The 13,650-nt window shown below is 33.2% G+C and overlaps 1 protein-coding gene across 1 annotated transcript in view; it reads left to right on the top strand.

Annotated features, from left to right (window-relative positions):
- Positions 1-13,650, top strand: part of LOC143223966 (poly [ADP-ribose] polymerase tankyrase-like) — a 177,741-nt gene that overhangs the window by 139,506 nt on the left and 24,585 nt on the right. Inside the window, 5 exon segments of the mRNA XM_076452436.1 lie at positions 1,687-1,798; positions 2,101-2,368; positions 2,795-2,867; positions 4,625-4,893; positions 6,383-6,567. Coding sequence (XP_076308551.1) covers positions 1,687-1,798; positions 2,101-2,368; positions 2,795-2,867; positions 4,625-4,893; positions 6,383-6,567 — 907 coding nt within the window.

Genomic DNA, 13,650 nt, shown 5'->3' with positions numbered 1-13,650 from the left:
AACATTTAATGTCGCTGTTAACCTTTTAAATGGAAATTTTTTTTTAAACTCACTACATAATTTTAAGTTTACATAAAACTACTGAGAAACATATGTTTTTAAAAGGTTTTGTATTAGTAGCTTGCTTAAATTTGTTTTACTCGTAAATGAATTTTGAAATTCTTTCTGTAGTTTCAAAATGTATATATGTCTTGTGACTTCCATTATTATTGAAATAACATATAAGAACAGGTAAAATGTGTGCAATTGATGTTGTGGTTTTTATATTTGAATTTTTTTGATAACCAGTACTTCACATGTTGGAAAACTGTCTCAAACACAATGTTCCTATGAAATTTCAAAACAAGTTTCTTATGGGCAATAATGATTTGTGTATTAAGTATTTCTATTTCATTTCCTTAAATGACTGTTTACATCAACTGTTTTGAAAATATGTTTACATTAAATATGATATTTTAACACATCCCTCAGTTGCCAAGTGGTATCTTTATACTACAATTTGTTAAATATTAAAAGGAATTCCATCCAAAACTCCAAAAATGGGTGGTATTGGGCATATCTTTTCAAGAAAATGTTGAGAGAAGTTTTGTTTGTTAATTGATAGATAGTGAAGTGAACTATAGCGTACTCGAGTCTTCATACTAGCTTGCACTAAGGTCTACCTGCTGGGAATAAATCAGTATATTTCAATAAAGCCACATTCTCGGCATCAATAACTAAACAATTGCCAACCATTTATGCATTATCTGTCACTGTTTTATGTTTATCGTCCAACTGAAATACAAACAACTTACAATTTAACAGGGAAGGTGAAAGCTTCTTGATAGTTGGTAGTACAATGAACAGACAGAAACATTTTGAAGGTCACTACAGGCATAATACTGTATTTAGCTTGCCGCACAATATTGTATCTACCAGGGTGCATCTAAATGGTTTCTGAATACCCCTGTATGTCATGCTTCTTGTGCTTGGCTATTAAGCTTGTAATGTTCTGGTGGATTTTTGTCACCTTACTACTTCAAATCACTTTTCACAGCCTCAGTGGCAAAAGTGTTGGAAATGCTTTCTTGTTATCCAATATAAATATCAAAAAAATTTCAGTTCAAATTAAGAAAAACCAGACTAGGTAGATTTGGTGTGTTCTTTTTTCTAACAGAAATAACCCTCACTAGATCTGATGAGCCCATTAAAATGTCTGTTTGATGCAGAGAGTTCTCATGAAAATGTTTTAAAATAATCTTTATTTTAAAAGCTGATGTAGTATTCCACTTGGTTGTTTTTCAAGATTAAATGAAGCGCTTAGATCATCTGTGATTGTACTTTAGTGCTTCTTGTATCTTAATATTATTATTACTTTCAGAAGCAATTTTTTTATTCCTGTATTAAAACCAGCTTAGAATTTAAATAAGTAAAACAGAAATACTTCACACATTAAACCACAAAAGTGAAAAAAATAGCTGAAAATGAAGTTTTTAAAAAAGAATATAAAGTATCACTACACATTTCACTATAATAATTTGAAAAATGTAGGGTTAAAATTATGTAATAATCATGCTGTTTCTCAAAGAAAAAGAAAATAAGAATTTATTTTATCATTAGTTTTTCTTTAATATTTTAGGATAACTAAAATTTTTTGAGCTTTCTGTTTTTGTGAATTTCATATTATTAAAATTTTATAACATTTAGATGTTATGGGAATAATGGAAGTGATAAGAGCTGATCCAGATGAATCTCAACGTACTCCATTTTCTGCTCTCTTCTGGCAATTAGGTTCTGAACCTTTCCCAAAAGGAATAAGGTATATGTTCTGTCTGTAAAGAAATCTATAGGTAATGAGGTAAAGTTTAATAACAAAGCATTTATTCAACTGCTGAGATTTTTTGGCTAAAAACTTGTCATGTATTTCAATGACAGTTGTGATTTATTTATTCAATATGCTGAAATGGATATAGTTTTATAAAGTGAAATCTAATACTTAAAATGTAAATATTGCACAATACTTTCATTGAGATTTTGTTTTGTGTGTGTGTGTGTGTGTATGTATGTATGTATGTATTTATATATATATATATATATATATATATATATATTCACATGCAGAAACTGGTGCCTAAACTTGATTAGATCTGGTGCATCTCCTAACATCATCGCATACTATCCAATTCAGGAGACTCCCTATCCAGGTGTACTATGTAGTACCAAAAATATTATCCACTTACAGGATGAAAGCTGTTTCAAGTTGTCTCCACTGATGGTGGCAGTATATAAGCAAAACTACCAAACTGTCAAGATGTTGGTTTCAAATGGAGCAGATGTGAATTTTCCTAATGAGGAGTTGAAAACTCCTCTGATGTTGGCAGTTCGATTGGTTAGACATGTTTTTCTTCTTCTAGAAGTGAATGAGATATATAAGTTTTTGTATCATAATTACTTAAATTATTTGTGTACTTTTAAAAGGAACAATCATATATAAGTAATAATTTTATTTTTTTTAAAAATGATGATGCATGGATGACAGTGCTAAAAAGTACAGAGACAAAATAGAGATAAATACAGAATGCTGTAAAACATATATGTAGCCAAATCTCTCCAAGAAAACTTTTATCTACAACTAAATGTACAGTTCCTTTTATGTGCATAGAATTGGGTTTGAATAAAACAATTTAAACTATATAATACTATTAAGTCTTACAATAACTAATTACCTTAAGTTTGTAACATTAACTCAGTTCTTGTATGAGTTGAAAAGTGTTTCAATTTTTTACTCTGAATTACTCATGTTTTGTGTGTGCAGAATGATGTGAAGATGGTAAAACTACTTTTGAACAATTCTTATGATCCAGATACAGATTACCACCCACTATCAGGTGTGTTCTTAGGATGTGATAATGTGTTTACTGCTTTTAGGGTTAGTTTTATGTAATCTTGTTTCTTTATAATTTATTCTTATAGCTTAGGTACTTGAATGTTTCAGGATAGCTTTTTCCTTAATAGTTGTATGAGCAGTGTTCAAAAGATTTATTTTCAAACATATTTGGTGATATAATACAGTAGTCCCTCTTCAATATAACAGGAATTTGTTATTCATAGGATCAATAACCATATAACAAACAACTGAGTTTGAGCTGTGCCAGTTGCTGTTGCTAAGAGGTGAACATAATTGTTTATATGCTGTATAGGTAGTCAGATAGAGTAGCGAGCTGGTATAATGATATTTGTGATTAATAATAGTTAAATAAAGATAAATTTGTTTTGTTTATGTTTCATGTTTTAAATTTGTGAGTTTATGCACTTTGGTGACTTTCATGTCAAATTAGAACTGTTTTTCCATGACTTCATAATATTAACATTATCAGCAACAACTGTTTGAACTTGTGTTCTGCTAACCAGCATTCCACCACTCATATGAATACATTTGTCACCCTTTCCATGTTTTGTGATGTCTCCAACCTTGGAGAGTAATATGATGACATTTTCGTTTTTCTTGAAGGATTGTGAGACAGAATTAATCTTTGTTGAAAAATGTAACTTATTTTTTTGATATGTGTCATTTTTATGCATCAAGCTGCAACTGGAAGAATTACTTACCTGCATCGTGCATCATCTGACATCTTGAGAAAATATTCATTCTGTCTGGGGAGGGTTTACTTACACAGCTTGCATCATGGTCTCATTTTCATGGCCAATTGCAAGCTACTCACCAAAACACTCACATGTCAACTGTTGCAATCATGTACAACTGCTGTGGAAATTATTAATTTTATGACATCATAGAATAATCAAAGTAGAATTATTCATATTTTGAAGAATATTAAATAAGATATAAAAATTTTCCAGTTTTCATTTTCATTGTATGGTGTGGTGCTACTGATGCACTCATTGTGAGCATCAATAAATTAGAGTTGAATTATTGATGATTCACATTATAGTACACACATGTACATGTGAAATCAAATTAATGAACACATAACAAACACAGCATATTTATACATTATTTATTGAAATTAAGAAAAATTTCCACAGAAAAATTATAACCTGATCTTCTACCCCAAAATCATGGTTATACATTGCTTCTGTATAGAAAGTCAGACTGATGTAAAATCTTTCTGTGCACAGAAAAAAGTTGTATCTTAAAGTACATCATTATTGGAAGGGGTCGTATCCACAAGGGACTACTGTAATCAATTTATATCTGAGATACTATGTTTTTAATACTTGTATTTAATTAAAATAGTTCCTGTTTCAATAAATATTGTATATTCGAGATGTGAAATGCTGTATGAGACATTTTCTGTTTTTTTAAATAACTCCACTCCCTTAAAATATTCAAACTTGTTGATCTTAGTGGTAACTTAAGCAAGGCATATTAATTTTGTTTTATAACTAAATCATAGCACTTGAAACATTTTTTTAATATTGCAGTGCATATAGTGTATGTATTATTAGCAGTTGAACCTAGAAATATTCTTCCTTTTTAAATTATTCTCTTTAGAAATCACTAGAAGTAGTTTTTTTTTCGTTTGGTAGTGATTGTTCTATTTCAAAATAATCTAAATTATTAACTATATTTCTAGCATAAAGAGAAAAAACTAATGAAATTGTAAATCCTGTTCTTAATGTTTAGGCTCAAGAATTGAGTTTCAAAAAATTAGCTCAGTGGACCTGACTAAACAAGATAAGAATGGGTGGACAGTGGTACATCATTTAATGTGCCCACACCCTAACTTTACATACAGTGATACAACACTCCTGTATTTGCTAGCTAAGAATGGAGCACCCTTGAACACTCCTGACAACACAGGTTTAACCCCTATAAAACTAGCTGTCAGGCAACAAGCAGAAAACCTTCTGGATGCATTACAGGAGCTACTGAAAGTTCGTACTACTGATCAGGTTGGATTGGGTTATGATTTATGAAAGCTACCAAAAGTCTCTCCTACAAGTTATTTCAAAAATGTTACTAAAATTCTACTGAACAGGTGGAAATAGGTTAAATTAGTGTTTACTGAAGTTACTTTAGCTCTATTGGTGTGTTAAAAATGTTACTGTAGCTTTCTACTATTAAACAGATTTATCTGGTGTGTTACAAAAGTTACTGTAGCTCTACTGCTGCTTGGCAGATGTAGCTGGTGTGTTAAAAAGTTACTATAAGTCTCTAGTACTGGATAGATTTAGCTGGTGTATTAAAAGGTTACTGTAGTTCTATTGCTGGACAAATTTAACTGGTGTGTTAAAAAAGCAACCAAGTTTCTACTACTGGACAAGTGTAAATGATGTATTACAGAAATTACTCTGCATCTGTTGGTAGATATGTTTTTGGTGTGTTACAGAAATTATTTAAGTCTGTACAGTTGAACAGATTTTGTGGACATGCCATAGAAATTGCTGTAATTCTATGCTACTGGACAGGTTTAGCTAGTGTGTTACAGAAGTTATTGTAAGTCTACTAGTCAGATTTAGCTGGTGAACGTTTTAGAAGTTACAGTAGCTCTACTGTTGGACAAATTTAGTTGATATGTAACAAAAATTACTGTACATCTCTGCTACTAAACAAGTGTAGCTGGTGTATTACAGAAGTTGTCACAAGTCTGCTACTGGACAGGTTTAACTAGTGTGTTACAGAAATTAATGCAAGTCTCCACTACTGCTACACAGGTTTAGTTGGTGAGTTACAGAAGTTAATAGATGATTTTGCTGTGAATAAGTTGGGTTAGGTTAGGACATGTTCATTTTATATTAGAAGAGCTACTAAATCTCTGTAAGGAACTTCTTGAGTTAAGTTTCAGCAGTAATGTCAGTGCAACTCACTAATTAAAACTGGAGGTGTTGAGTATGGGTTATTATGCTTGTGTATTAAAAGAGTTGTTAAAGTCCCATACAAAACTTTTGATTAAATTAAGGCTGTTGTTACTGTAGTCATTATGAACTCTTTCAAGTAATATTGTTGGATTGGAATGTGTACTAAATGGCCTAAGTATTTACAGTGTTCTAGATCAGAATAATGTGCCTAAAATGTACTTCCTACCACTGATTTCATAAAATTGGACTAGGGTTTGTGTTAAATGTAATATTCTATATTCCTGTGTGACAGGAAAATTTTAAATAATTGTACTGTCACATATATTTTTTATAAACTTGTAATTTAAGAGGGGTTTTTGCTATAGATCCTGGTTGAATATACAACTTTAAGAATGAATTTGGGATTGATAATCTTCCTTCAGTAACTTTGAAGGCAAAGTTCCAGTTTATTATTTGAAGAAATAGTAATCAGAGATTAGAGGCTGTTTATATTAATATTTTTTTTTGTTCTCTAAGGAAATTTGAGCATATAGAAAAATGCATATGTGTATACTTAATTGAATTGTTGTTTATTTTGCACCAGATCACTCTGCATTTGAAGCCTCCTATAAATGTAGATGATGGAATGCAATGGATGACACCAGGATATTCCTACCAGACTGATTGCAAAGCTATGCTTGAGAAATTAAAAAAGGAGACCAGTGGTATAAGTGATGAAAAGGAACCCAAACCTAATGTTGCTCCTCTCTCTGGCTTATCTGATTCTGGGTATGGCTAAATATTAGCTGTTGTGGAGCTTAATTTTATCTCATATTATTGTATTTTTTTGTGCTAATGTGTAAAGATAGTAGGGATGTCTCCTTTGGGTAGTGGTGTTTGAAAATTAACTACACTATGGGTATTACAAAAACATAATGCTATCTGCTCTGGATAACAGCTTTTGTTTTCATAATAGAAATTTTTATCCTTATAGGAAAACAGAAATTTGAATGTCATTCTCTTGAAAAGTAGTAAGGTATTTCTGAGACAATAACTCACATCTGTACACACATTAGCTATCTTTTGCAGTGCATCTGGTAAAGAGATTTGCATGTTCCATGCTTTGAGGCAACTTTCACCTGAATAATAACATCATCATGAAACAAAATCATTCCATCAATAGGAGAGTGACACATCTCCACGTGTACTAATTTGCCCTGTGGATTTAGGCATATGAATGGTCATTTCTCACCTTGGCACTGTATTCTAAAATTGAATTTAAATTTCTCATCTGTATTCAATCTATCGAGATTTGCATCTTTAATGAAACTTTGATTTTTGTTTCGTACACTTTAATATTTGATCTAAATTCTCAAATAACAGTGATTTATACTTTGTCTTGAGTGTGGGATGTTGTTCATACTTAGGCCTTAATTCTTCTATGGCTTTTGGAGTCTCGTTAACTCTTTGTCCTTTGTGTTGTTGGCCAAATATGTTTCTCTTCAACAAGGAATGATCTTTTAGACTATGATCTTTACCTGATATGCTTTGCGTAATACTTTACCATTCAGGAAAAGACCTTAACCTTCAACCTCATTCTGGATTTCCTTCTTAGGTATGTTTTTTTCAATCTTCATTTCTTGTGTTTTTTACTATTTTTTTACTTTTCTTACTTTCTGACCTACAGTTCTATGGGTTTATCTTGTGTGTTCTCCTTGCTTGTTATGTTTTATGCTGTTTTCTATATAATAGCTCCTTTCTCGTGTCCAAGTATCTTGAAGTTTGTGACTCCTTTTGTCCTGATTTTTATACTTTCTTTTACCAATTTTCTGTCATTTTATAGTTTCTTATTTTGGCACTTTTTGTCTCTTTCTCTCTACCCTTCTGTATTCTCTCTTCTAACTCCATCATTTATCTAATGTACTTCTTAATGCTTCTAATTGCTTCCTTAGACATTTGTTCCATTTTTTGTTTAGCTTCTTCCACTTCTGCTTTGTACTTTTGTTTTCCTGCTGTTGAGACTTTTTGGGTCAAGTTATGTACCTCTTTACTGTATCCATCCTTTTCCTTGTGTGCTTATTATTCATCTGGTTTCTTTCAGTATCCAAATGTCTTCAGTAGTGATCATTTCATCGTGATGACCTGGTCTGACATTATATAACTTCATTGTCATCTTTCTGAGTTTCTTTTTTCTTCTACCTTGCCCTGTACTGCTATTCCTCTTCTAGATTATTCACCTTCCCACCTTTCCATTCCATATCACAAGCCTTCCTGTGTTTGGCTTTTTTTGTCTTTCCTCCATCAGAAATATCATTTGTCACTTTTCTTGCCAGTGACTATCACTGACACGTTTTTGGGAGTGCCTTTTTCTTCTCTGACAGTTGGTCTCAATTTTCCAGTTTTGTCTCTTTTTCTTGTTTTTCTTCCCTCCAACCCCCATCTATAGTATTGTTAACATAGTTTGCAGCTGGGCATGGTCAGTGTGTGGGACTCCCTTACATGTTTCTTTAGGACTCTCTTTGTTTACACTGTTTTTTTCATCTTTTTTTGTATCTTCTCACTCCTTGTTCTTTTGTTTAATTCATTATCTGCACCTTCTTGTATTTGTTTGTATCATGAAGGCCTTCATTTATCATATTTACCATATGGGACTAAAGTCTCTTTTCTCTAACTATTTATCTCTGTTAGCTTATTCTTGGATATGTCATTGTCTTCTCCTTTCCATCTTTTACAGTGTCTACTCTGTTGGAGGGAGGAGTAATCTAGGGATTGAAGTCCTTTCTCATGCCCTCAGTGTTAAGTTTCAACTGACTTCAACTCATTTCAACTGACTTCAGCCCATCATCTTTCCCTGTGAGCTGTAGCATAGATTATCACCTTCTTTTACACTTCTCATTCAGTAAGTGAATGAGAAGTTCTTTTGCTTTTGTAGAGTTTGGTTTCTCTAAATTCCCTTATTTCTTTGGAGCTACCTTCATGTATCTTCTACAGTAGACCTTGTGGAGCAAAGGTTTTCTTTTTTGGGGTCTTTCATCCTCTTTTTATGAATTATCATGGTGACTAGATCCTGGTTGTACAAATTCCTGTATTCCCTTAGCTCTCAATACAAGCTCAGTTGATTTGACTGACCATTTGACCTCTTTGTACACATTTAAAGTATTTTTAGATTTAATACTTCTAACTTTTAAAATAATGTATACATCTTCACAGAATTTGCCAGTCTTTCACGTTAAAAATTCATATTTTTAGTGAAGTATTTTAAATAAAATAAAGATTTGTTCATGAATATATTGAGTATTTGTTTTGAATATTCCTTGTGCAAAGTTCCCTTACCTCTAAAAATATTTCTAATAATGTGACAGTTACAAATTCATCCAAGCTAGTCATTAACTTTCTTGTGAGAATATGTTGGTATTCTGAGTGAAATTGACATTTAAACATTCAGAATATAATATTATACAGTATGCTATTTGAAGAGGGTGGAATAAAATAGGGAAGATGACATGCTAAGAGAAATTATGTCACTTGTGTCGTGCTAGGGGAATCCAGGATTATTTTTTTCTTTATTGCCTTGTACAATTAAGAAATTAAAACTTATACACTATTAAAATATGAATTATTAACTAAGGTTTTATGCTATTCTAATGGGTATAACGTAAACAAAAAGTAGTCTAATAGATGTTTGAACGTAAGACACTAACACTTTGTTTTATGTGCAGAAAGGGATACCTGTGGTGACAGAGGTAATGCCTCTCAAACCAGAACTTTCCCTTCTTTGATTCTTCTCCCTCAAACTGAAATACATATTTCAATCAGGATAAAACTTTTGAAATTTGGATGCTTCAAAAAAAGTTCACTCTACATCATCATGCTTGATCTTCTTGCTTTCATTGAACATGTTCCTCTTCCTAATCCTCTTTATGGTTTACTTATTCATGTTCTTCTCAACCTATTCTACAGTATTTTCCTGCCCCATTCATCTTTTGGGCTTCTGTTTTAAGGTATTTATGTTTTGAGTGTTAACCGTACACTTCTGAACCTGTTTGCTGAGTAGTCTTTACACCCTCAGAACTGTAGGATTTATCTTCGGTTGTACATGTCCATCTTGGACAATTTGTCCATCCTTCTCAACTTTGACTTCCTCTCCTATGGTCCCCTCTTTCTCATTCTTAAGCCCTGGCTGTTAATTTCTCATATAGGTTTGGTGTTACTTTTTATTCTATAACTATTATTATAATTGTCTTGTGGCCTCGTATGTTCATGCCACTCTCCTTCATTAGCTCTGTTGTTGAGTTCTCTCTGATTACCTTAACCATGGTCCTCTTCTCATTATCCCTTCTTCCTGTTATTTCTGATTCTCACACTTTTTTAATCATAGAAAGATATACTTCCTCATACATGTGATTTACTCAATGTATTGTGTATTTCATCAGACTTTCCACTAATATGGCATTACTCTTATCACATTCTTTTTATCATTCCAATGTATTTGTCTATCACCATTTGTAATAGGTCCTTTGTCAGTAGTCCTTCTGTCACAATTTTTTCTTGGCAAAGAATCTGTACATCACCTTTCTGCCATTCTTATCCAACTCTTCATTGATGGATTCTTGGGCTCAGCCCTTTTAAGCTGTTGGGTGGCCTGTTCGTGGCCTTTTTTCCGTTCTAAGTACCAAGTTTCACTAGTCTGTCTTTTCTGTCCCACTCTTTCATTCTCCTCACCCAACTTCCTGCCTGACTTAGGTTCTTAATGTGGTTTTCATGATCTCATGCATGCTCCATTTGGGCAGTTGACTTCCTGGCTCTTGTACCTTCTTTCTCTCTTAACATATGTTCTTCTACTTCTCTCCTGTGGCTACTGAATTTCTAGAAATACTTCTCATACCATGTTCCTCTGAACTTATCTTTTTCTCTTTTTGCACTTATCCTTTTTCCTCAGACTTCAACCACTTGAAGAGGTACACTGTACTTTTGCTTATCTCTCTTTCTTTTGTTTCTAACCTACTGGGTCATCCACACATGGCTCAACACCAGTATCGTGTTGTGCTGCTCAGTGTGCCTTACCACATCATCTTTTAGGGTTTTCTACCTTTATCTGTTCCCATCCTGGGACCTATCTTTTTCCATTGACCTTTTTTCTTCTTTACAAGCATGATGATTCTGTCAACTTCTTCATTGACATATTCATCTCAGGATGTGCACAAAATATTTCCCTGTTCATTGAATTAAGTTCATAATTTTTTCTTTCTCTTACATCAGTTCATTTGTGGTCCTTGATTAAGTTTCTCCATATAGGCATGGGAACTTTCCACACATTCATCTTCTTCTGTATTCCTTCTGGTTGTTTTATCTCCTGATGGTTATTGGCTTCCACTGGTCACAATTCGTTAGTTACCTTACTATGTTTGAGAAAAATACTTACTAATTCTCCTTAAAAGCCCCTCTTTCATTAAATAGGATTCCACTAGGTGGCTGGTGTTGCCTTCCAGGGTGTAGTTACTCAAAATCCATGTTGATCCAAGATAATAGACAGTTCTCATATTATTTGCCCTTGTTCAACATCTGCCTTCTTTGAGATATGGTGTTCCACAAGGCCACTTGGGATATCCTTATGGTATATATTTATCTATATTCATTCTATTATTCTATCAAGACCATACCCATTCCATAGACTGTCTTGGAAAACACCAGCACCAGGGAGCTATTCTGCCTACTTTTCTGGCTGGTGTTTGTATTGTTTCTGGTAAAAGTTCTTTCCAGACTGAAGAATCATGACGTGAGAGCAAAGGAGATCTTTGCCAGAAGTTCCTGGCTACTAGGGGTGGTGAATCCTGAAGAACCCTTACCGATTAAACTTACTCACTGGGGCTAGAACAAGGAGTATCATTGCAGTGAGGAGTGGAGTTGAGGTGACACCATTATAGTAGTGCAGATCACCCTTCAAATAAATGGATACATCACTCATGCTTTCCTCCTGCATTCTGAGACTGTCCAGTATGGCTAAGATGAGCACACACTAAATAACTGTGTCCTCCTTGTGTAGCCAAAATCTGCCCAGTAGAGTTTAGGTTAACTTGCAGTAAATATGGATTAATACTGCATGATACAGTGCCCCCTCCTGCAGATGGAGTGTATTCTATAGTATTTGTTCAGTTGAGTCAATGTGAGCACTCACTATACAGTACCATTATATATATCATATCATATGCCCTTATTATTTATTCTGCAGCCTATACCTTTTTTAGTAAAGTCCTTAAAACCTGCCTAATAAGCCATCCTTCAATAACTGGTGTAAGTCCCATAGAGTCTGATGAGAGAGTTGAGGCAAACACTATGCACAAACGTTTGATGTATCTCTAACTTATTTTCCTCCTGGAGCTGAAGTTAGTTACATAGAGTTTAATGGTAAAGTTGAGGTGAGAACAGATACTTATCTTCTGTTCTTTTCCTACAGCTGGTGTTAGTCCCATAGAGTCTGATGGTAGAGTTTAGGTGAGCTCACAAAGTAAGATTTGAACACACCCCAGTCACACTAAACAACTTATGTGAAACTTGAATAGTCATGTTTTAATTACACTCACTCCTGCAACACAAATCTGGCTTCTATGCTTCTTCCCTTTTTCTATAAAAGTAAAGAGTATACTCTGGATAAGATAAGACGTGCCTGTATGAAGTGTCTGACATCTTATATCACAATAGCTATTCGACACTTTCCAAGAGGTGATCATCTGGGTAAACTTTTCACAGGTCCTTCCACTATATCACTGTGGGATTCTATCTCATCTGTGTGAAGAAATATTATGGTGTTTAAAATTAGCATTTTCCGTATCAAAATGTGTATTTCCAGTAGATATCTCCATGGATATTCACACTTCCATTGCATATTTTCTTATCTGTCTTATCAATATTCACAAGCACAACTGCATAGAGGGAGTTTAGGTGCAACTTGGTGTGTTTGCCATCCTACTGATGGAGAGTTTTTGTCCCACGGTGATTTCATCATGCAGTGGTACAATTCACATTAAATCATGTGAAATTAAGTGGAACTTGTCTCAAAGTAGTGAGAGGCAAATATCTTTGACAGACATGCTGAGGAAAGATAGTTAATCTGTGTTTGGAGATATGTATCAGAAAAACATTTTCAGTTAACCCATTCAACACGGGCATATACATCTTTAAACACTTAATGTGCATGTCACTGTGTTATCAAAATTTAATTAAACACCTTTAGTATCAACTAATGCTATGGTTCAAAGTTTTATGTTGTATAAGTTTTAAGTCCTTTATTTTGAGAAAAAACCTTTAAAAAAGACTACTAAAAGTGTAGATGTATTGTCATCTGACCCATAAGCTATGAAAATTCTCTACTTTGGCACTCCATATTTTCAGTAATATAATTGCAGTTGTATAAATATATGTCTAGTCAATAAAACGTTAACCTATTAACACCTGTATTTCAAAGTTCTCTGTATGAATGCAGGTGAAAAAGTTAATAGATTCTTTCAGTTCCTGACTGATGCCATGTCCTCCTTCAACATATTTATTTGATCTTTATAGCCTACAGGTAGATGTTACAGAAAAAAACTCGTCTTGCACTATAACCCAGAAATGGTTATTTTGAAATTGATACATAGTTTTTGTTTGGGGTACATGTAACTATCTGTTGTAGCATTATTGGCTGCTTGATCAACTATAGCATTTATATAATTTGAAACATGAAACCTGATGATGCCTTTCCTGGCAAAACCACGGTTTTAATAAATGATGTATTTGAGAAAATACAGTTATCTTGTTTTTTCTCAATTCTATATAGCATTTATAACTGTTTCTTACCTAAATATATTTTGCTTAGAGATACAGTCAAATTGTATT

The sequence above is a fragment of the Tachypleus tridentatus genome, chromosome 8 (assembly GCF_004210375.1).
Source record: "Tachypleus tridentatus isolate NWPU-2018 chromosome 8, ASM421037v1, whole genome shotgun sequence".
Lineage (NCBI taxonomy): Eukaryota > Metazoa > Arthropoda > Merostomata > Xiphosura > Limulidae > Tachypleus > Tachypleus tridentatus.
This window is presented reverse-complemented; position numbering and strand designations above follow the sequence as displayed.